At 34.5% G+C, this 25,345-nt stretch overlaps 3 protein-coding genes across 7 annotated transcripts in view; 1 reads left to right on the forward strand and 2 right to left on the reverse strand.

Annotated features, from left to right (window-relative positions):
* The first annotated feature begins 405 nt into the window (after window positions 1-405).
* Window positions 406-1,999, forward strand: LOC123678853 (threonine aspartase 1). Its single transcript, XM_045616100.1, has one exon. The coding sequence runs from the start codon at window positions 586-588 to the stop codon at window positions 1,645-1,647; it is 1,062 nt and encodes a 353-aa protein (XP_045472056.1). The 5' UTR covers window positions 406-585; the 3' UTR covers window positions 1,648-1,999.
* A 307-nt stretch (window positions 2,000-2,306) lies between these two features.
* LOC123678847 (serine/threonine-protein kinase 26) lies at window positions 2,307-8,808 on the reverse strand. The gene is made up of 7 exons (XM_045616093.1): window positions 8,429-8,808; window positions 6,769-6,993; window positions 6,297-6,590; window positions 4,680-5,041; window positions 3,775-4,297; window positions 3,464-3,666; window positions 2,307-3,184 (listed from the first exon to the last, which is right to left on the reverse strand). Exons 1-7 carry the CDS (start codon window positions 8,441-8,443, stop codon window positions 3,175-3,177), a joined length of 1,632 nt encoding a protein of 543 aa, XP_045472049.1. The 5' UTR covers window positions 8,444-8,808; the 3' UTR covers window positions 2,307-3,174.
* Window positions 8,809-10,278: 1,470 nt separating this feature from the next.
* Window positions 10,279-25,345, reverse strand: part of LOC123678855 (storkhead-box protein 1) — a 72,935-nt gene continuing 57,868 nt past the window's right edge. For all 5 annotated transcript variants that reach the window (XM_045616105.1, XM_045616103.1, XM_045616102.1 and 2 more), the window contains 7 exons: window positions 16,846-17,000; window positions 16,441-16,636; window positions 15,829-16,087; window positions 15,545-15,732; window positions 15,276-15,485; window positions 14,880-15,034; window positions 10,279-13,721 (listed from right to left, as the gene is read on the reverse strand). In XM_045616105.1, coding sequence (XP_045472061.1) covers window positions 12,264-13,721; window positions 14,880-15,034; window positions 15,276-15,485; window positions 15,545-15,732; window positions 15,829-16,087; window positions 16,441-16,636; window positions 16,846-16,986 — 2,607 coding nt within the window. In that variant the 5' untranslated portion in view covers window positions 16,987-17,000 and the 3' untranslated portion in view covers window positions 10,279-12,263. The remainder of the gene's footprint in view (window positions 13,722-14,879; window positions 15,035-15,275; window positions 15,486-15,544; window positions 15,733-15,828; window positions 16,088-16,440; window positions 16,637-16,845; window positions 17,001-25,345) is intronic.

Consider the following 25,345-nt stretch of genomic DNA (forward strand, 5'->3'; position numbering starts at 1 on the left):
TATTAACAAAGTGAATAATATAAAGTCAAGTAGGTAAAAATAGTTCAAATTTTATTGAATTGTTTGTTATTCAATTCCTCCTTGTAGAGGATGTCAAATTCCGCAAAATATTTTATTTAGTACCATCATATGAATATAAGTTTTTTATATCAATCAATAATTCAAATTTTAAAAGAATTCTAAATCATACGCAGATCAACAAGTTATAATTTGGATTCTAAAAAAAATTCTAATTCATACGCAGATCAACAAGTTATAATTTGGATTCTAAAAAAAATTGCTTTCGACAAAATTCCTGTAATAATTTGTGTGTTTACTATCAAGAATGTTTTTTGTTACGATTTTTTTTGAATATTTAATGCAATGAGAAACTTTCTTTTGAACTGGATTCTGTTGTTTACATACAAACTCTATGGTCAGACCGCAGACGTCAAAACTATTAACCTAACATTTTAATACAAGTACTCCTCTTGTAACTTGTAACGTTTGGTTTGAATAAACATAAACAAGAAGAAATAGAAGGAACCAAAACATTGAAATAAATTGCATTGTTCACACTGAAACATGATTTAATAGAACTCAAAAATGTATCCTTCATTTATAGCTGTGCACTGTGGTGCAGGAGTTCATAGCTCAGAGTATCATTCAGTATACAATAGATTGTGTAAACAGGCATGTCTAAAAGGAATGGAATCAATGAAAAATGGTGGATCAGCTTTAGAAGCAGTAAGAGATGCTATAATATTGCTAGAAAATCACCCTAGGGCAAATTGCGGCTTTGGGTCAAATTTAACAATGAATGGTGAAGTAGAAAACGATGCATCAATAATGAATGGGAAGACGTTATTATATGGAGGCTGTGGGGCTGTTAAAAGACTGAAAAATCCTATACAATTAGCATATGATCTTTGTATAAAACAAACACAAGCAAATGTTTTGGGCCTAATTCCTCCATCACTTTTGGTAGGAAGTGGAGCTTTAAGCTACGCAAGAAGTATTGGTCTGAAAACAGTTAGTAATAATGCTTTGATAAGCTCTCATTCAGCGTCAAGGCATAGAAAATATCATGATTTGTATAAGGAGTCATGTAGAACCGAAGAACAAAATTTATTGTTTGATACTGTAGGAGCCGTTTGCATGGACTCGAGTGGCAATTTTGCCGCTGCTAGTAGCTCTGGAGGAATTATACTGAAAAAGTCTGGTAGAGTTGGACAAGGTGCCCTTTATGCCAGCGGAACTTGGGCAGATAGCAGTAATAAAGAAACAGAACCGTCAATCGCAGTTTGTACAAGTGGTTGTGGTGAATATTTAGTCAGAACCCAATTAGCCAAAGAAGTTGCCGACGATTTGAAAGCGACTGAATGCCCCACAACTGGTCTATACAAATCATTAACAGAAAAATTTATGGAATCAAAGTTCTTACAAAATGTGGATCAAAAGTTATGTGGTGTTCTTGTGTTAATCAAGAAGAATGATGAAGTGTCATTTTTGTGGGGACATAGTTCAGAAACAATGAGTATTGGTTATATGAAGAGTGATCAGACAAAACCGTCAGCTTTTATTTCGGAATTACCTGTTCGATCAAGAGTTGGTAGAATTGTGAATGTGGGTGGACATCATTATTCAGTTGCTCAAGATACACAATAAGTTGGAAGAATATTGTTATTTTCATTAGAATTTGTTTTGTTTACACAAGAAAAAGTCAATTATTCGGTTTAATGAAATACGTAATACCTTTTCAATTTTAATTTGTTATCTTTTATCCCAAAATCCACATATTACTGCCCTTTTGTATTAAGCATAAAAAGAAGTGAATATTTTTGGAAAAAGTAAAATGGAAGGACAGCCAAAACACAACTGGCATTATTGACTTCACAAGAATATATAAACGATGTTTTTTTGTGTAGTGATATATTTTCATGTAAATAGTAAACTTATTTTTTTATTTCATTGTACACATTATATTCTTTAGATTAATTAGTTTGATGTTAGAATTCAATGTTGTTTTGAATAACCTTTCTGTAGTGAAACTATGTGTTCACTTTCAAAATGAGTAGAATGTTTTTTGTAGAAAATATCAAAATTCATAGCAAAATACTGAACAAAGAGGAAAAAAATGAAAAAATCGTAAGTTTCTGTTCTTTCCTAAAAAGTGAACTTTTTCTAGTTTTTTTCCTTAGTGTAGCAATGAATGTAATATTTGTATAAAAGAAGGATGTTTCTTCTTTTTTTGGTCAATTCAAAATAAAATGAGTATTTTGAAAAAAGGTTTTACTTGGAGGGTTATATAAATAAAACAATAAATATAATATTTGTCCAACAAAATTAGTATTATATATTTATAAATAAAATAAAAACCTAAACAAACCATCCTTAACAACACTGTAAAATAATTAAATTGAAAAGATGAACGTTATTTTACAAATTCAATGTGAAAAAAAAAAATCGACAGGCTCATATAGGTTTTTCCAATTTGAACAAGAAAAAAATTACTTATTAAAGGAATGAGGACATTTTGAAGAATATCAGGTTAACTCTATTTTATATATAGTATATACACATCTAAAAAAATACATTGCAAGAGAACTACATTTAAGATTTTCATAGTCGATCTAGATATACATATATACAAGATAATTGAAAGATATTATTGGCATTTTTTATTTCTATTCAATGTCAAGTAACTTCAAGAATGGCGAATTGGTACAGGATTTTTTCATCACTAAATCTTGACATAAATTAATTCAATATTAATGAAAATTTCATTTCTTGTAAAATTATCAAAGAAAAAATGTAAACGATAATACTGAGTATAAAATTAACAAAAATTAGATTTTTATGAATCTGATTAGTGAAAATCATGGAGTAGATCCAATATTTTTTCGGAATAAATAAGTTAACCATTAATAATAAAATTCACTCGGCGAAACTTCAACCTTATAAAAAAAATTAGTTTATCATAAACGTATGCCCTGTACCACGAGGAAGTAGTAAAATGATGAAGTATAAACGAAGATGCACAACTTCTATAACATCGCTTCAAGCTCATTAGGATTGAAAATATTGTCATATAGTTATAAACATTAGTAACTGTTTAGGATTTTTAAACAATTGATATAATAAAATTACAGTTAACTTGTTAACGAAATTCAACTGTCTCAGGCGGATCCTGTTCTAGGAATCTCTGAAAAAAAAACATTTATTATTAGTTTTCCATAAACGTCTAATAGGCCATCTCTGTGAATCACCCCGTATATTGTCGTTAAATAGGATAATATTCTTTATATTGTCAACTATGATCCTATTGCGCGCCATTTTGGCTGTCAAAAATGACAGCTGACATGTCATGACAGATCGATAGGTGACAAAATGTAGCCGGTAAACATAGAGTATTGTACGATAGTTGATAATGATGGGCTGGTGATTATCGAAAATGTAACTTTTTCAAGTAAAAGTCCCTTACCTTAACATTTTATCTATAACATTCTTAAGCCTTGATTCTGTAGAAGACGGCACCAATTTCTTTACCATTTCATTGACGAAAATCTCGCTGATTCCAGGACTTGTCTGTTCTGCAATCTCAAATGCGTTTTTCAACTCGTCCAAAGCATCGCTTGGTTTGTGTGGAATTTCCGACACTCTGCCATTAAAATTGGACTTTTGCAACTGGAAAATTGAGATCTAACATTAGATTCCATTTATTTCAATAAAAATCCACTGGTAATATAAATAACCTGGAACAACCTGGTAAAAGAATGAATAAATTAAACTTACATCTGTGATAACCGGACAAATGATATTCGACAACCATATTGACCTGTAGCCGACTTTTCCGCTAGAGTTTGTTCTTTCCTTCGTTCCAGTCTTTTTGTTCGATTTCTTATCACCCTCTACATCTCCCCTTTCTCTATGATCCGGAGGGAGGTTCGGAGGAATCTCCTTGGAAATTCTCTTATCCGACTCAGCTTCCATCCTCTCCCTCTTATAGGCGATATCGCTTTCTCTCTCGTTCCTTTCGGGAGATGCAACGATAGACTTCGGTCGAGACGGGGCCGATCTGTCTGCTTTGTGATGATTCAGGTTGGAGTCTCTGGGGGGAGATTTCGAAAGGTAAATTCCTCCGGAACTACCGTTTTGAGATGTTTGGTTGTTGTGTTGCTGTTGCTTAGTGTAGGGGTTAGTTATGTTGTTATCGTTGACCGAAACCTTGATGGACATGTTTCCTTTCACCGACATGTTACCTCTCACTGTCATGATCCATGGATCGTCGAGATCTTGATCCGGTTTAGGTTCCTCTCTGTAAATGAAATTCATTCAGAAAAACGTTGAGGCTTGCTGAGTTATCATTATATAGTGTTTTCCAATAGGAAGGATATAATTTAGAATGGTTATAATGGCAACACTGTATTATTTTTTGACATTTCTTATGTCAGTTGTGTTTACTAGGTTATGGCATTCAATCATGGAAAAATACATGCTTGGTTTAGAAATTGTTGAATTGTTTTATCAAAATCAGTGCTCGTTCATTGATAATGAGAAAGTATTAGAATTATTCAGTTAATTGATTCAATATTGATTTTAGCCTAGAATTCAAACCCGATCAATATGGATCACTCTCAGCTCAAAACTTGATACTTGTTGTTAAGGGGTCAGCAATAAATGAATAAAAAAAAACTTACGAGTCAGAACTTTCAGAGTCCGGTTCGCTTTCACCGTTCCTCGTGCATTTCCACTTTTTGTATCTATCTATGAGGTCGATCAGGTACGAATTTTTTTTCGCTTTCCTTATGAAAGGATACTTAAGCAACTCCCTGGCTGTGGGTCTATTCTCGGGATCTTTGTTCAGACACGATTCAACGAAATCCTTGAATATCTTCGAATAGCTTCCCGTCAATTGAGGAGGGTTGTTTTTCGGAATGAGGAACAGGACACGCATGGGATGCATCTCCGAGTTGGGAGGTTCTCCTTTCGCCAATTCGATGGCGGTGATGCCCAAACTCCAAATGTCCGCTTTCGAGTCGTACGCGGACTGTTTTATAACCTGCAATAGTTGACAAGAGGTTAAAATCAACCTAACCTAACATAACCTGCAATAGTTGACGAGATCAAAATCAACAAAAAAGTTGAGAATTTCTACAATGAATTGAATTAAATAGTATTTTATTTTGTAATACATAGGTATATTGATATTTCAAAGAACGATTTTGGATATTGCTGAAAAACTTTTTATGATTGAAAGTTTTCGAAATACAAGTTGAGATATTTTTGATATTCTATCTCAAATTCTCAAGATTAGATGGAAAAAATGAAGGAAAAAATAGTGCCCTGATTAACACCCAAAAATTTATTGAAAAACAGTTGATACCAAAATATACTGAGTCATAAACAATGTGTATCATGTCTAATTTCAGATTAGATAGATAACATGATGTTTTATTTTGGTTATCCTGAGAAATCTTAGGTCATTCATAAAAAATAGTAATCCAATTATCAGTACTTCATGGAATTAAAATTGTTCCTTGAATGAGTCAAAACAATATTATGCTTATTTCTGCTTCTCAGTAAGAATGATTTAGATTACATGGGGCTAGGTGAAAATGTTCAAGGGTTTTTTTATCAACTTGATATAAAAAACTCAATTTCTACAAAATTTGAAAAAATGAATTCAGTTATTTTCTATTTGAAATTAATTTTTTCCATCAAGTGAGAACAGAATTCATAAAATATTTTGATTAACTGTTATCAGACTTTTGTTAATTGAAGAAGTCAATAAATATCTGTGTTATTTGAAATTTCAATAAAGAATATTAGAAAAAATTCTTTTATGGATCAAAATTTTTAAATACTGTATAACGTTGTTCGTGTCTATTTCAGGGTCTGAGTATAAACATGTTTAATATTCTGAGATTTTTAGTTTGATTTGTCAGGCGCTATTTTGACACTTGACATTTCAGGGCTAATGTCAAATTTTGAAGTTATTTTTGAGGTTATGTAGGTTCATACAGTTTTGAAGAGTTTCTATCCAAATTTCTGTGTTAATACAATTAGAAAAGAAACAAAACATTGAGAGAAATTACACAAATCATTACTTTCAACTGTTATAGATACTGTCCTTGCTAATTTGAGTAATGTCACGTCAAACTGATAAAATTTGCATTGGTCAATCTGACATTTTGACAGAGGGCAAACTTAAAGGCGCCAAAAATAGGCTATGAGCATTTCAAGAGTGGATCAGAAATAGACACGAAAAAAAAATAACTATTATCGCCAACAAAATAAGCACAAAAGGAAATTACCTCTGGAGCCATCCAAAATGGCGTCCCCACAAAAGTGTTCCTTTTGCTAGTTGTATTGGTTAACTGACCTGCAACTCCAAAATCCGCCAATTTGACATCACCCATTTCACTTAGCAGAACATTCGCCGCTTTTATGTCTCTATGAAGTTTACGCTCACTATGTAGATAATCCAGTCCTTTCAGTACTTCCCGAAGGATGATAGCGATATGCATTTCTTCGAAATTACCTGCCTTCATCAAGTCCAGGGCCGAACCACCTCCCAGATACTCCATTATTATCCATAGTTTTGTACTCTATATGGGAAAAAATTAATCAGTTGCTTTACCTTATCGATCCTAGGTCAAAAATATGATCATCGAATTTTAAAGGCATAAAAATATCAAGGAATCAATATTAAAAAAAAAAAAAAATTCTTGCACACACATAAACCAGTTTATTGAAATTGCTAAATATAAGATTGAATATGCCTACCTTTAAGTGGGATCCATAGTATTTAGTAACATATGGGGAATCACACTGTGATAAAACCATGATTTCTTGTTGTATGTCCTCAATCTCATCTTCGGCCTCTTCTAAATCGATTATCTTGATAGCAACGACTTGGGTACTTCTATTATCGATTCCCTTGAATACTTCACCGAATGAGCCCTTGCCAATTCTCTCTTGTTTTGTGAAAATGAGCTCTGGATCAACTTGCTGAGAGCGAAACAGACAATTACTATCATTTGAAGTTGTAAAATGTTTAAAAAAACTTCCATTATTTCAATAAGGAATTTAAAATGAATTATAATCAGAATAACTTCTTCAAATACCCATCGTTTCAAATTTGAAAAAAAAGTGAATCCAAATTTGGGGCTTCACTCTTATGAAAAGGTTGTTGCATAAAAATACTCTATAATTTTCAAATCAAATCGAGATTATCTGATGGTAAATATTTAACATTTCTAGATATGTGTTTCAATTTTTTTCCTGCTTTTACATCTATCTCTTCTGTAAAGTATATCTGTAACCATTAGAAAGTCTGAATTTGGACAAGGAAAGGTAAATTATCAGATCAAGCATATGTAGGTCATAGTGCACTAGAATGTCTCAGTATTAAATTAAAATGAATAATAATTGATTATGTAATTTGAATTATTATCAAGCATTTCAGTAAAGTGGTGATAAACTGAATTTCTCCCAAATTCATCAGGTCTTTATGTTTCAATTCATGAGTCATGATAAATGTGAAAACTTGATAGAGCCTCAGTGAGGCTAAACAATGTATTTTATTAAAAATAATTGAAAATTTATTAATTTGTTTTTTCAGAATCCCAATCTTTTTAAAGTTGGGCTTTTATTTGAAAATTCTATTGCATAGCTTCTAAAAAAAGTTTTTGTAGACTCTCATTCTAATTGTATGAATAAGCAATCTATTATTTGATAAAAAGTGACCAATGAATTGAAATGAATATTTTAATATTACAGTAAAGCATTGATTATCAGTCGCATAGGTCAAAGGTTAATGTTTAAAAGAACATTATGGAAGCAAGTCAATTAAAGGTAAACAATACATTAGTGAACTAATGAAAACAACATGTATACATCTCCCCAAAATATTCCATTACATGAAAAACTGATGATAATCTGTACGCCACATTCATTCCAAAGTAAACTATTTAGAGTATTATACAGAGGAAAAAACCTATTTTTTCTTGGGTATTTTAACAGTTTACTTAAACTAAAGAATTCATACCAAATTCAGAAATAGCAGAGGGTTAAATAGGTATTTTTGACTAAATACCTAGCATAACATGAAAAAACCTTTGTAGTCTAACTTTAATAGGCAGTAAAAATTGTTAACAACGCATAAAATTAGAGATATTTGTTTAGAATACGTTTTCAAATTTTCTCAAAATTATACCAATGGACAATTTTCGAAAACACAAACATTGGTTCAAGTTTAAAAACAAGAATTCAAGAAACTAAAATAAATGAGAACAGCCCTTTGTGAAGACAGGGTAACTCATAATAAATTATTGTCATTTAATAGATAGATACATTGAATTTGTTTTTTATTGATCATTGACAGATTGAATTTCACTGTATTCGGTTCATAGGACAATATGTAGTATATCAATATTCGACGTACCTCATTGAAGGCCATAATGAAGGTAGTTCGATGACTTCACCAACTACTGAGAAAACAATTTCACCCGTATTGTGTCCCTCTCAATATAGGGGTTTCAAAATTGAGAACAAACTATTCCATGAAACAGTTTCAGCAATAATCCTGGGTTTTCAAAATTAAGGCTGTGATAATAGGACAAATCATCACGTAAAACATTCCACAAGTTTTAAACGCCCGTTAATTGATAATTAACTATCACGGAAATGATCCAGATCAACTATTACGGCTTATATTCTTAATACGACCGAAATTTTAAATCCAAATAATCTGGATATTTTTTACAGTCTTATTTTTGTAGACATCTGATTATTCTATAACGCCATTTTTATTTCGGATCATAGAACATAGAATCGAGGATAGTCATAGAAATTAATAATGCAAATAATGAACCAATTTTCAATTTTTTTGTTCAAAATAATTTATTGCTGATTGTGAGACCGATAATATTTATAAATCAGAAATATGACCTTGTGGGGATGATTTTATTAATATAAAAGGTGAGTGTCTGAATGATAAAATAGTTATTCATGTTCTATTTGGATCGATCTAAGACTATCTCAATATTCTGGCTATATTTTATTCAAAAGAAATCGCTCAAATTCTTGGCTAATACTGAGACACGAACTAATTTTCGTTCATCAAGTAATCTCTTTTTATTCGAGTTCATATATGTTATATTTGGCTTACTGCGCCTTTTAGAAAACCCCACTATCTGAAAGAAATCGATCAAATGGACTTAATGGCTTTAAATGAAGAATATGTTTGAGGAAACAGTGTTTGATATATATTTGAGCCTAATTTAAGCTATTTTATTATCTAGGATGTTCAAAATACAGTTTTCCCAAGATATAGATATTATAATGAAAGCTCCAAAGGTGGCGCTGGTAGCACTAATATTCACATTTTTGATATATTCAAATTTGAAAGTGAGCAGCAAGATGCATTTAATTTTTCATGCATTTTCTATGCATCATGTGGAAATCATAGACCTAATTTCAAATTTGATATTAGGTCTATGGTGGAGATCAACCAATCTCCTTAATATCAGGCTGAATCGAAGAAGGCTGAACTGCTGAATCAGTCGCCATTATGATATTAAACATTTTCAATCAGAAAAATATGCCTACCACTATTTCTAGAAATCTTAATTATTTGATTTCACATAAAGTGCAATTAGATAAAACACTAATATCATTGATATAACTGATACAAGATTGCCTTTCTACCTATATTTCCCTGAATACCCTGGACTCCTCTTCGAATTGTTGATTGTAAGTATGAAATTGATTCAACTTCATATCAATTTATTTAGAATTTTGGTCTTTGGAATCTTTCTGATAAATTTTCGTAGGTTTTACAAATTTTGGCTTGGCTTCATCAAATATAGTCTCAGTTCAGTGTACAAGAAATTTTCTTTAGGTTCTATCTTGGGTCATAAAATACAGAATGAAAAAAATCGTTTATAGAGAATCGTTTATTTTATCATATTTAAAAGTATAAAAATCAGGGCTTTTACAAATATAACTAGGTAACACCACTCAAATGTGATTTTTCACTTAGCGTCTTATTTCATAGGTTTTTTTTAATCATAAATTTTACTTATGTTATACTCAACATTGTTCAGTAAGACCAAAGTGAATAAATTTTCCATAAATGTGTAGATTTATCGTGCTTTAGTACCTTACCTTGAACTTCCTAGCAGTTTCTGGTTGGTGATCATTTGAGGATTAAACTACTCTGTAGACAATCTAAATGAAAAATTACAGAATACCTGCTAAGGCATTTTAGGGTAGAGTGACAAAAAATGAATGTTAATAACCAAGCCATTATTTATTTACGTATATTTCAATTTACAGTTTCAAATACAGTTTAGTATAGAATAATGGCGTGTCCAGTAAAAATTAATATATTTGCAATCTTAAACACGTATGAATACATAAATATAAAAAGCACATATTCAAAGCATTATATTTTCAAAGCATGTTTTTCTTCCAAAAACAATAAAGTAGTCAACAAAAATTTGTATGGCAATAAATCAATGATATATGGTGTGCCTTCCCATTTGCCTTAAGAAAAGACTGGTTTTATGGAGAAACTTAGACCATAGCCCTATGGAAAAACTAAAACTGACTTTCGCATGAAAGTAAGCATAGTGTTTCTCCGATGATTGATAGAAGCAGGCCCGTATTGTGAATTATTTCTCGGTGATTTATTTTTTCTGTTTTAGGTTGAAACAAATTACAGGCGAAGGAAGTGAAGTTATACTAATCATGAGGAGTGTTAGTCATGAGATTTTGATGCTGAATAATTATAGGAGGTACTTCACGAGTGGGCTGGTTTTTAAAATCTTTAAAATCTAATATCACATCACCACCACAATGAAATTTTTGATACTGGATATAATGGTCATGCAGTTTTTAATAAGTGCATATTTATTGTACAGAAAGAAAATCCAAGTAAGTGCCTTATAAACTTCTAAATTTCCCTTTAAGATCCCAATAGTCCTTTATTAGTTTCGGAACTACCTCATCAAAAGGAATGTGATTGTGTTCTTCGCATTATTCGTGGACGAAAAAAAAATTAGTAGAATAATATGCCAAAATCAAGTTTGTTTCGCTTTCACTTCGAAGTCTATAACAATTTGTCGAAATTTTTTTATTGATAGGTATACCCGAATATAAATAAATTTAAATAGACAAAATTCTTGATTCACATTATTTTAAAGCTATTTTTTGAGCTTCTTATTTGAAGTAAAACTTGAAAGTTCAATATTTAGTTTTTTTTGTCTGCTAAAAATATTGCTATAAATTAAGAAAATCTTTCTTCTTTGAAGGTTTTGAATGAAAACACAAGACCTCATAATTTAAATATATTTAATGGTTAGTTACTTTTTTTTTCGAGAAAATTATAGCAAGTTGATAGTAAACGGAGATGTGGAAAACATTTTTTCGTTGTATTTTAGAATTCATTATCCTGTTCATCTAGACATCACTAGCCTTCAAAATTTTTTTCGGTAGTCCGATTATATTGAATTCGTTTTGAGAGTTTGAAAATGTTTTTTTTTTGTGGTTGTGCGTAGAATCGACATTATTTTCAATAGGAATGAACTACAGATTCTACATGATGATAGTTGAAGAAAACCAGGAGTCGAATTTCCAATTTTTTTTCAAAAAATCTTTATTTTTCTAATAATTTTTTTCCAAATTTTTTTTATTCATGAGTAATGCCTATCCATTATTTCTCTGAAACAAATATATTGAATTCCTAGGAATTTCACATATGTGTTCATACAACGCGCACCCCGTATTCGAGAGAACTGAAATTCCTATGGAAGCTCTAACGCAATATTCCAAATATTCATTCCTTATTTAATCAAAATAAGAGTAGTAGAACGCAAGATATGGAGACTTCAGGAATTTCAAGTTTGTGCAAACACCCTGTATCTTTAAGAGCTGAGACTCATTTGAGACTATAAACAGGCCAAACAAGACACCCATACCAAATTTCATCAAAATCGTATAAGAAATGCTGAAGTTAAGGATGTTACAAAGTTTTGCGGACACACAGACAGACAATACACGAAAGTTGTTTGGAATGGTCTGAAATGTAAAACTTTTCTACCTTTGTTGGACTCAGAGGCAATTTGTCTGAGTTCTCGAAAAAATCACTCAGTGTTTGACAAGGTTTTTCGACTTTAAGATTTGTCTTCGTCTACCACCATTCAGAATCCACTGTTCATTCCTGCCAAAATCCGACAACACCGCCCTAAAAGAAGAGATAACAAGATCCGTATCTCTCAGAATATCCCGAAATCAGTGTGAACCACATCACAGTTATTCTGTTTCTCCCCATTGGCCATGCTCAACTCAACCAACGTATCTACACTGTTAATACTGACACCTTTGAGGATCTTCTGCGCGGCCAAGCTGGTAAAATTGAAGCTCAGATCGTTCAGACTTGGACACGTTTCGATAGATCCGTTCTTCGAGAAGGCCTTGTCTTTCGTGTAAATGTTCGGCTCTGAACCGAGAAGGTTCTTCTCGACCTTCTGCGACTCCAGCGTCTTCTGCTGGTCCAGCTCGTTTTCTATGTAGACGTTACCCGGAGACGGAAAAGAATCTGATGTTTTTGTAGGACTAGGAGGCGTGCTTAGGTATATACAGTTCTTCGAGAAGTCTTTGTACGAGTTGTTTATAGGAGAATCTGAAGTAGAGTTGGTGGGGAACTTGCTGGACAGGTTTTTGATTAAGTTGTTGTAGCTCAAACTCTCCTTGGAGGGCAGTTGAAGAGATAACTTCCGGTTGTTGTTCATCGTGTTGAACTGGACATCTTTAGCGTTATCGCAGTTGGCGTTGTCTTTCGAGTTGTTCAAATTCGTGGTGGGATCTTTCAGATGGTTGGTGTTTTTGGAAGAAGAAGACAGTTCAATTTCTGGACTCTTAGGCTCGGTACCGTTGATTATAACAAGGTTAGGGTTCGGATCGCTTTGACCATTTTTGAACGTTATCACCGACCTCACCGGTGAGTTTTGCACGAAGATCTTGGTGTTCCCTGCATTAGTAACGTTGTTGATGGTAGCAGTGGTCTTGGTGTTAGTCTTGGAGCTGGACACTGAGTTACCCTGGCTCGTAGTCACCTCCAAGACGAAAGAACTGCTTTGAGGCATAGCGCTACCGACCGTCTTTGGTAATTTGGCCTTGAGGTCCTTTTTAGGCGAACTTTTCGAAGGTGAAGCCTTCGGAGTCACTAGAGAATTATTAGGGATCACTGTTTTGTGAGACTCGACACTCGATGGCCCACTACCGATAGAACTTGCAGTTCTGGAGCTTCGATGCGACTCTATGCTCGACGGTCCGCTGTTATCCACTTGGATCGAGCTCTTTTTGTTGGCGTTCGATGGACTACGACTGTTTTCACCAGAAACTAACGTCCGACTGTCTGATTGTTCACTAGAAGGTTCACTTTTGGTGGCGGCAGCGCTGGGTTCTTTCTTCTCGTTGTCTTCTTGGATGCTAGAGGTTTTGTGGAGGCTTAATCTGCTTGTTTTGCGCGAGCTGTCTCTGCTTCTCGAACTGTATTTGATGGGCGTGCTGGGCAGGGTGTTTGTTGCTGATTTGGAGATGGGAGAGTTTTCTCTGGAGGCGTAGGAGGACATGTAGGTGAGGTCGCCGGAGAGGCATCTTCGTTGTCTTCGAGGTAGCGTGGCCGAGCGTGGTAGGCTGCTTTCGTAGGTGTCGTATGGCAATATTGACTCCTGGAAGAAGAGGAAATTGTTAATTAAGTATTTTTGTGGACTCGATACTTCCATTGAAAGCTATAGGATTAATCTATTTAAAAAATGTGTTGAATGTTCAAAAAGGTATGACCAATTGTTGAGCCATAGTTAGCAACATTTTTTTCTCAAACTTTAACACCCTATATTTCGAAAACGAAGAGTTTGCGGGCCATGTTTAGAGTTCTTCTTTCTCTTGAAATGACCCGAGTAATTTGTTTTTTTCGTTTGTACCTCCAATTCAAAAACACGCTATATTATGAGGCATTATTATTATTATTGGAACTGGGGTCGTTTTGGTTCGGTAAGCCTTCCGGGAACTGCGACCATGCAGATCTTTTGTTCACTACCCTACTCATTCATAGAAACCCAGAGAGGTCGTCAACGACGTTAATAAAATTGACAACCTCCTTAGGGGCCTTGGCTGTTACCTCTCTGGTATCCAGGACCGGCTTACCCATGTGAATGGTTCTTAGGCCAGCCAGCTCCGGACACTTGCATATCAAGTGTTCGGTTGTTTCTGCTTCCGATCCACAGAGCCTGCAAATCTCGTCTGCTGACTTTCCCATACGGTACAAATGATGTTTGTACCGACAGTGCCCCGTCAGCAGCCCCACCATCACCAGAAGCTCGGCTCGCGACAGCTTCAGGAGCTTTTTGGCGTAGGTAGGTGAAATCTTCACGAATTTCTTTGCCTGAACAAGTCTAGAAGTGTTAGTCCAGTGGATTGTCCTACTGTTCAACTCCCATAGCTGGACCGCAGCTTTATATTGGTCTTTTCCTATCCCACAGAAAGGCTCAGGTCCAGCAGGTCTTAACTTTGATGCACTTTTTGCAAGTTCATCCGCTCTTTCATTCCCTTCAACCCCACAGTGCCCTGGTACCCATAGTACCTTATTTCCTCTGGCCAGTTGCTTTATGGTGTTACGGCACTCCCAAGTCAGCAAAGACCCCTGACAACACGATTCCAGGGATCTCAGCGAGGTTTGGCTGTCCGTGGTGATGTAGATATGCGCCCCCTTGAGGTTCATTTTGAGACACTCCTAGGCGCATATATAAATATTATGAGGCATAATAATCTTGCTTATCATGATTTAACAACAAATTAGAATAAAAATTAACTCTCTGCATTCATCTTACCGTTTCACACAACGTTTGCGTTCCGATATTATGTAAATGAACTGCTTTGGAATTGAACCATTCTGACGGTGGATATTGGCCATTCAGGTTCTGCTGAAGCTGGCACTGCGATCGTTTGGACTTCCTGAATATTCTTGAGAATAGGGAACTTTTCTCTGAAAATAAAAAGGCTATCGGAGTACACATACACGAAAAAGATAAACCAGAAATAGATAATATTTAGACAAGTTTGAATGTAGGAGTCGATTGACCAAAAAATAGTCTTTCAGAACCGCCCTAGAGCCCATAGAAGCACTAGGGTTTCTGTCTCTGAGACAGAGAATATAATGGCTATACATTTCCCTTGTTTCCAAATGCTAAACTTGAAAAAGTATTATTGGCGTTAAAAAAACTCACTTGGAGTAGGAGAAGTATCGCTATGTGGACCATCTGTGCTACTACTAGTATCGTGGTAATGTTTAGCCAGAGTACGCGTTGAGGCTGATCTTCTTATTCTTCTGCTTGAAGACCACAGCTTGAACGAGCTCCTTCCACCTTGGTTCCTTCCAGAATGGATCGAGTGATATTTACCAGGTCTGGCATACAGGATTTTATCACTTGAATTTCCTGAAATGGTACAACTTTTATTTTTAAACTGATCATCGAATTATTTCATTCAAACTTACCTCCACTTATAACATCGGCTAGATTGGTTTGAATGCATTGGTGCGTGATATTACCATCCCTAATTGTTGACATTTCCCCGTGTACTATTGCTATCGCTTCTTCCGTGCTTAGTAGCAAGCTTTTACTATGACTATCATCTATCGTTTTTCTCTTGCCTCCTCTGGAAAGGCTTCTAGATCGTCGCTTTCTTCAATAGAAAAAAAAAAGTTAGGGAATAGTTTTGAAAAAGGCCCTGCGTGAAATACGCAGGTATTTTGGGTATAATTTGCCCTGTTCTACTTACTCTGGCGTCACAATGAAGTATCCATTGGCCGTGTGGTACAATTTCTTCTCAGCGCTGAGTTGCGCAAGGGTATCGTACAAAACTTGCTCGCTTGGCGGCGAAACATGTGGAAAAACCATGTACAAAGACTCGCGTATCGTTTCGATGCCTGCAGGCTTTCCTTGACTGGACAACCTTAGGACGACTGCGCAAACCGCCTCTGGCAACGGCGTCCATTGCGTTTGGGTGATGGGCTTGACGTAGCAGCCCTCGATCTCTTCTGTAATTCGAAAATTGGGATCATATTTCTGATCTAGCAACATCAGGAATTGAACTATTCTTAGTATTTACTAGGTTTTAAGTAGATCCAGCAGATAGGTAGATCTAGAAGCTATAGTCTTGGTAGATCTATAAGCTAGGTAGATCTAGAAGCTATAAACTCAGTAGATCTTTCAACTAGGTATATCTGCTAGCTAGATAGATCTACATGCTTGGTAGATCTATCAGCAAGATATACTTCTATAAGCTAGGTAGATCTATAAGCTATACACTCAGTAGATCTATCAGCTAGGTATATCTACCAGCTAGATAGATCTACCAGTTTGGTAGATTTTAACGCCTACTACTATTTACCTAAAGCTACTATCTGGTATCCTTGGGGAGGCTGCAACACTCTTCTTGCCCAAGCATTCCTCAGGATCTCCAATGAGCATGGTTCTGAACCTACGAGCAGAGCACCTGGGTTGACGTATCCCTTGTATTCCAGAGTTTTTGTAGCGCTACTCAAGCTGGTATTCCACCAACACACTGCGTTTGCAGATAGTAGACCCTTGATGTAACGAAGAAAAAATTAATTTAACACAATCCAAAAAAAATTATTAGCACTTGAAAGTTTCAAAAAACCATATTTATGTGTTTTGGCATTTCTGTATAGATGAATCTATTTTTTTTTATGTGGTTTCTCTCATCTTCATTGTTGTCTCTTCAATTTAAATATAGAGTAGTTACAATCAAGGAGAAATTTTTCCGTGTACGTACCTGAAATAGTGGATAACCATTTTCGTACATCCAAAAATCTCCGGGATCACCTTGGCAACCCTCCTTCCTCAAAACAATCGCCAGACATTGGTGAAGCGCCAACCGGTTTTGACATCGCGCTAACTTATAATTCAAATCCATTTTAGGTGACCATCCTGTAAGAATATATGGCTTTGAATATCGAGACTTACAATTGGGTGATCCATATGGAATATAAAGATGGCAATGCAGATACACTGTAATTATTAGGTGAGTGTTCAGAGTAATAAACATAGATATAGGGAGCATATGTCATTTTCAGTTAACAAATTTTGTCCCCAACATGAACTATCAAATTTGACAAGAAGCGCGCGGAAATAAAAACATATCAGTGATACGATATTTCACTCAATTCGCGAGTTTCTCCACAAAGATCGCACTTCTTATGTATCATAGTGAATCAACGTATCATATTAACTCAAAATATATTGAAATAAATACCTAAATATATCAGGAATTCAAAAAACAAACTTCAAGCGCGCCAAACGACGTGAAACAACCGATGACACTAGGAGAGCAAAAGTTGCCAAACCTTGGATTTCAGCAGGTAGATACAGAGAATAATAAATATTCTGCTTATTATAAATTCAACAATAAGGAGAAATATCGGATTCCAAATATTCAAAATTGCATATTTAATCGGGAATCACTCAAATAAATGAATTTCATTCAATATAATATACATTCATTTTGATATAGTAAAATTGTGGATTTGAAAATATATCACAATCCGACAACGTAATCTAACCATGTTGGGGGCATGTAAAAATTGCGTATACTCCCTCTATCTATGTTGAACATGTGTTAATATTCTATAAGAAATCATTTTGAAAAATAACATCAATGGTATGAATTTTTCAGTAGCTAGATCACTTTCATAACAAAAATCTTTCCCATGCGCTTCTCTAGTTTTTAAATTTTCTTGAGGTATTCTTTTTTTTTTGTTTAATTACTCAATGAGCCTAACCAATAGATTTGTGGTTATAAAAAAATAATTAGATGTGAAAACATTGAAGCACCAGGAAGATAGAAATTAAGATACATCATGCTAATGAAAATGCCCAGAAGGGTAAAAGAAGCTTTCACCGATCTAATAAATTGTGATGCGGTTGAATACGTTCTCAAAGGAAGGAAAATTGTAGAAACGATTGCATTCAATAAGTTCCTTCTCGAATTTCCTGTCCAATTATTCGAAATGATTTTTTCACGTTAGAAATTGATTTATTCAAAATATTACTTCTCAAAGTTCGATTATTCAATTGTGAGTGTTTCTCAATGAAAATACATCAGATATGGAAAGTATTTGAAATAATAATTCGAAATGATAAATAACCCATAAACATTGAACTACAAGTTGAAGGAATCACTTCCAAGCGATGTAATTATTCATTCAAAATATCGAAAAAATGTTTATCTCTGCACGGACATATATCCGTAGGATCTATGGGTTTTTTATTTCTTGTATGTTATTACATGGGAGAGAACCGACTAGTAATGCATGTATTGACCACTATTATAACATTTGCAAGTATAATTGTATTATTTATCGGCGAAAACCAGACATTATAGCTTCGAAGATAGTCTCGCTTTTTTAAGCAGTTCTTCAGTTGCCGGTAAAATATAGAAGCAAAAGGTTCCTGAAGTATCTGTTTTGCCATTAAAGCAGGAACAGTTCTATACAGGGTGGTCTATCTATTATTGTAATTTGAACGGTTCAATTTTGAAATTTGTGAAGGGTTTTCCAATAAGAGGTTTCTTTTTGAATACTTATCTGAAATCTGGGAAGCTGTCACTTTTGAAGCTGCCATTTTTTGACATTTGACAATTGAAAATTACGTCATTATTGAAAATGGAACGATACACGCTTCAACAACGGATTAAATTGTTAAAATTCACTACAAAAATGATGAAAATTATACAGTCACACTTCGCAAAACTAAAGCACTTTTATTAGGCCAATTGAAAAGTCCCCGGTCTGATGCACAGATGGCGGTGCTAGTATTAAATCCATATGGTTTTTGGTTAGTACCAACCTTCATACGATACGTGTCAAAATTTGACAGCAGTCCGACCATTAATTTGTGAGATATTGCGTTGGGAGTGTAGCTACTTTTGTTATTTGAAAAAAGATGGAAAAAAAACAATTTCGTGTGCTGATAAAGTATTGCTTTTTGAAGGGAAAAGTTGGAGCAAAATATTGGCTTGATGAAAAGTTTCCGGGGTCTGCGCTAGGAAAATCAACCATCATTGATTGGTATGCTGTGTTTAAACGTTGTGAAATGATCACTGAAGACGGCGAACGCAGTGGACGCACAAAAGAGGCCGTCAGCTACGAAAAAATCAAAAAAGTTTACAAGATAATTTTGAATGACCGTAGATTAAGTTGATCGAGATATCAGACATTGTGAAGATATCATCTGAACGTGTACATCATATCATACACGAATATTTGTCCATGAGAAAGCCATGTGCAAAATGGGTGCAGCGCGAGCTCCCAATCGATCAAAAGCTACAACGTGTTAATGATTCTGAGCACTGTTTGAAGCTGTTTAAGTGCGATCAACCTGCATTTTTGCGTCGAAATGTGACAATGGATGAAACATGGCTCCATCATTTCACTCCGGAGTCCAATCGACAGTCAGCTGAGTGGACTGCACACGATGAACCGAATCCAAAGCGAGGAAAAACACATCAGTCAGCTGGCAAGGTTATGACATCAGTATTCTGGGATGCGCAAGGTATAATATTCATTGATTACCTCCAAAAGGGCCAGACCATCAACAGCGATTATTATATAGCGTTATTGGGTCGTTTAAAGGATGAAATCGTTGAAAAACGGCTCCATTTGAAGAAAAAAAGGTGCTGTTTGATCAAGACAATGCGCCGTGTCCCAAATAAATAAAAACAACGGCAAAATTGCACGAATTGGGCTTCGAATTGCTTCTACATCCACCGTATTCGCCAGATCTGGCCCCCAGTGACTTTTTCCTGTTCTCACACCTCAAAAGAATGCTCGCTGGAAAGAAATTTACCGCCAGTGAAGAAGTAATCGCCGAAACTGAGGCCTATTTTGAAGCGAAAGACAAATCGTACTACAAAAATGGTATCGAAAAGTTGTAAGATCGCTATAATCGCTGTATCGCCCTCGAAGGCAACTATGTTGAATAATAAAATCGAATTTTGCCAAAAAAAATATGTTTTACTATGGTAGACCGGGGACTTTTCAATTGGCCTGTTATGGTACTGCAACCGTAGCCATGGCGTCCATTTGTCTGAAATATACTCGTTTTTTTCAATATCAGGATGAAACCTCTAATTGAAAAACCCTTTATGACTAAAAATTCTTGTGGCATTTAAAAATGATTAACGAGAGTGTTCTAATTGAACTGATATCATTAATAATAAACACAACACAATGCATCTATCAAATCACTTCAGAGAGACAGAAAGTAGTCTGATACCATTATCCACAAAGTGATTATGTTCTTCGTGTAATGATGGGATACGATATCGTAGGGAAAAAAAAAGAAATCTCTTATTCCCTCGTCGATTTTCGCATCAAATGTGATAGACGTGAGAAGAATCTAGAGCCGCTAATGAATATTGTTACCGATACCTATCTCGAAGAAATCGATATCTACCGCTAAATATCAATCATGAAATCGATTAGATGTTTTAGGTTATCATTATGATTTAGGCACACACACCATTCACTAAAGTTTGACGTGATCGTGATCCAAATTTTCAATCAATCATAAATACGAGATCACTTTCTTTCAGTACAATGCGAAAGTGAATGAGAGATATAATGCCTTTTTTTTGGTCTATGATTAGTACGAAAAAATGTCGGTAATTGTTCTTTCAAGAGTGAACTATTTCACGGATTACTTGGATGATATCTTCTATGGGATCTTTTACAAGATGGGAAAATGTTAGCTTGTCAGTTATTGGGAAGTCTTCCACACTTGAGAGATTTTGTTGAACAGTTTGTCTAAATCACAGTGAAGAAATGTTGTATTTTTTCAATGATAGGAAAAGACGCGAAGATTTTCATGTTAGGGAACATTATTATTATGTCATTCGAAGGTGAAGAAAGTACTGGCACATTAAGGTACATTTCTAGCAAGGAAATTTATTGTAATTTTTCGATATAATAATTTTCGGTTGAGTAAGGAATTTGGCTAATTTGGTGTCGTCAATTCTAACACCGCTGACCGATTTCTCGAGATCTTATAGTTTAAAAAAAATTGAGCTAAAATTTTTGGAAAAATCAGTAAAAATTTCATTTCTATAATTTCTGAAATAATGGACTAATTTCCAAACTGTAAGCATTATGAAGTCCTTAATTGAAAACGGTTCACAGCAGTAGATAAAATGACAACTTCTTATCAGTTTTTTATTGATGTGTTGATAGAACCTGTTTGATAAAGATGAAACTGCTCCAGATGTTTTAATTATGCAAAACAAGTCAAGCTTTGAGATCATCGATGAATGTAGGAGATGAAACCACCTAAGAAAGTGTTATTACGGTCTCTTCGTAAGTAAGAATTGTTTCAGAACTCTTACTCAATTCAGAAAACAACTAAAAAGTTTTCTGTAGAGCATCTTGAGAAGTAACTTAAAATACGTCTTAATAGAGTGAAACTTAATACCCAAAGTCACTTCAGATAATCTTTAAGAAAGTAACTTTTCTTGTAATTAGATTCTTTTCAGAAGTATCTCTGACATCACAATCATTTTCAAAAAAATCTTTATTTTTATCTGCTTAATTTATGTATCAACAACACTCTTCGCACTATCTACACACCTACTCCTATGAAAAAAAATGAAATCTTGCGACCTTGCTCCTGATCTTGATATACATAGATCGCGATATCTACGATAATTGCAAAAAAAGGGAGTGGTATATCAACTCTGGTTTTAATTACCTTCAGTCTGTCTTCTGAGGAAGTCATTGACCATTAACGCGCTCTCACCTTTACGATTTAACGGTTGATGATCTACTGAACTAATAACAAATCTTTCATTATTCCATCAGAAACGCTTAGACCGTGCAACGATGGCTTTCAATTCATTATTTTTCATGCCGTTCCGACACCTCGAAGTTGTTTTACGTTTGTAAACGTATTCATATAATTCGTATTCGTATAATTAAAATATTCGGTTGCCACCAAGGTCTCCGGATTTAACACTGATAGATTTTTTCCACATTTCGACATTTTCAAATTGATCAATGTTGTGCTTTAAATGTGGCCAAAAGGAAAATTCTAACGGTGTTAAATCTGGAGACCTTGCTGGCCACCGAATATTTTAATAATCTGAAGTTCACAGGTTATTATAGATAGGCATTTTTCGTGTGGAAATTTATATATCATGTTATATACTTTTGAAAAGGAACTAAAAGTTCATTTGTCATTTTTATGGTTTACAATTAAAAAAACAAAAGTTTGTAATATAACTTCAAAACTAATTGAAATAAAAAATTAATGATTACACTGATGGATTCTATTGAAAAAAGTTCCTATAGAATGTTCCAATTATCCAACTTTCCCTTATAACGGGTGTTTTTTTTCGAGGTATATAACTTTAAGTTGGCATTACTGTTCAGGATAGCAACCGATTTAACAGCTGTCAAGTGATTTATTCTCAGTTTGGTTTGGCAATTCATCATGAATAGACTCACGCCTGAACAACGCTTGCAAATAGTGCAATTTCATTTCGAAAATAATGGTTCTGTGCGGAATACGTATCGCGCACTACGTCCATTTTATTTTGTTTAGCGATGAAGCGCACTTTTGGTTGAATGGCTAAGTCAACAAACAAAACTGCCGCATTTGGAGTGGAGCTTATCCTCAAGTGTATGTCGAAACACCGTTACATCCAGAAAAACTGACTGTTTGGTGCGCTTTATGGGCTGGTGGAATTATTGGTCCGTACTTCTTCAAAAACAATGATAGCCAGAACGTTACAGTCAATGGTGATCGGTATAGAGCCATGATTACTAACTTTTTCATTCCTGAATTGAACAACCATGATGTCCAAGAGCTGTGGTTCCAACAAGACGGCGCAACATGTCACACAGCTCGTGCCACAATCGATTTATTGAAAGACACGTTTGGTGACTGCCTAATTTCACGTTTTGGACCTGTGAATTGGCCTCCAAGATCGTGTGATTTAACACCGCTAGACTACTTTCTGTGGGGCTATGTAAAGTCATTGGTCTATGCGGATAAGCCACAAAACCCTTGACCATTTGGAAGACAACATTCGCCGTGTTATTGCCGATATACGGCCACAAATGTTGGAAAAAGTCATCGAAAATTGGACGTCCAGATTGGACTACATCCGAGCCAGCCGTGGCGGTCATATGGCAGAAATCATATTTAAAATGTAATGCCACAAGATTATCTTGCGGATAAATAAAATTCATGTCAATCGAATAATCAATCGTTGTTTTATTGCAATTTAAAGTTCTATAGCTCTGAAAAAACCACCCTTCAGCTCAAAAACAGTTGAATTCATGAGGTTCCGTTTTTCACCAAATTAATGATTTCAAAAATCTAGCCCTAAACTATGTCATTCAATTTTTCTAGCTCAAAAGGATTCTGAGATGGCCTCACTCTTACTGGACAACGAATTTGGGACACCCTTTACTTGTTTCAGAAATATTACTCATATTTTAAAATCTACCTATTTTATTCAGAGATATAAATCTTATAAAGTAACTGAAATTGTTCAATAACACTTTCTTAGGTGGTTTCATCTCCTACATTCATCGATGATCTCAAAGCTTGTCTTGTTTTGCATAATTAAAACATCTGGAGCAGTTTCATCTTTATCAAACAGGTTCTATCAACACATCAATAAAAAAACTAATGAGAAGTTGTCAATTCATCTGGACTTCATAAATTTAATAAAAAATACAAACATAACATTTTCACGTGCTTCGAAATCACAGAAAATAATGATCCTTGTTAGAGATGAACCTAAACGTGCCAGTACTTTCTTCACCTTCAGGTGATATAATAATAATGATCCCCAAACATGAATATTTTCGCGTCATATCCTATCATTGAAAAGTGACTTGAGACTTCGTGCTCAATGTAGCTCGTCCAAAAGCACTGCTCGTGATCGATGCAGCTGATTTTTTAATTCTGAATTCGTGTGAGGATTTTCTACAAATAATAACATTATTTCTCGTTTCCTACATTCGAATACTGGTGAAATACGAATCGTAATGATAGAGGTGGAAATTCCATGAATTCATAATTGAAGGATGCACGGGATTTATTGCCATAGTTTCGTTGCCACACTATGTGAGAGAGTTGTAGGTGTAGCAGAATTTATTACGATTATTATGGTTTTGATATTGCACGTCTTTGGGATATTACAAGATCGGAATAGATTAGTTCTCATTATGACCTGTGAAATTTATAACGGACAGTATAGTGGTTTCCTTGTTAGAAATTTTTAATTGAAACGAGGTTTTCAATAGTAATGATACGATTTAAAATGGTTATAATGGCAACACTGTGCATTATTTTTGACATTTCATATGTCATTTGCGTTTAGGAGGTTCGAACGATTTTTTCTTATAATTTACCCATGAATTTTTCATTTTTGTTTGTATCTCCAATTTAGGAACACCCTGTATATTGTTATGTGATCTCCAGGCATCCAATTGGCACACTGACTCCAAGGCAGTGTTTTTTTCATTTCACTAGTCAAAGTAATTATTTTACTAGTTAAAATAATTATTCTGGGTTTTTCAATAGGAATGATATAATTTTAAATATTTATGTGGCAACACTGTATTATTTTTGACATTTCTTGTGTCATTTGCGTTCAGGAGGTTCAGCCGTTTTTTTCTAATAATTTTCCCAGGAATTTCTCATTTTTGTGTGTACCTCCAATTTAGGAACACCCTGTATATTGTTATTTGGTCTCCAGGCATCCAATTGGCACACTGGCAGTGTTTTTTCCATTTTACTAGTCAACTTAATTAATTTAGGGTCTTCAATAGAAATGATATAATTTTAAATGGTTATGTGGCAACACTGTATTTTTTTTGACATTTCTTATGTCATTTGCGTTCAGGACGTTCAGCCGTTTTTTTCTCAAAATCTTCAGAGGAATTTCTCGTTTTTGTTTGTACCTCCAATTTAGGAACACCCTGTATATTGTTATGTGGTCTCCAGGAATGCAATTGACACACTGAATTCAAGGAAGGGTTTTTCTCATTTTACTAGTCAAATTAATCAATTGAGGGTCTTCAATAGGAATGATACCATTTAAAATGGTTATAGTGGCAACACTGTATTATTTTCGACATTTCTTATGTCATTTGCGTTTAGGAGGTTCAGCCGATTTTTTCTCAAAATCTTCAGAGGAATATCTCATTTTTGTTAGTACCTCCAATTTAGGAACACCCTGTATATTGTTATTTGGTCTTCAGGCATCC

Source organism: Harmonia axyridis, chromosome 4 (assembly GCF_914767665.1).
Source record: "Harmonia axyridis chromosome 4, icHarAxyr1.1, whole genome shotgun sequence".
NCBI classification, from domain to species: Eukaryota; Metazoa; Arthropoda; class Insecta; order Coleoptera; family Coccinellidae; genus Harmonia; species Harmonia axyridis.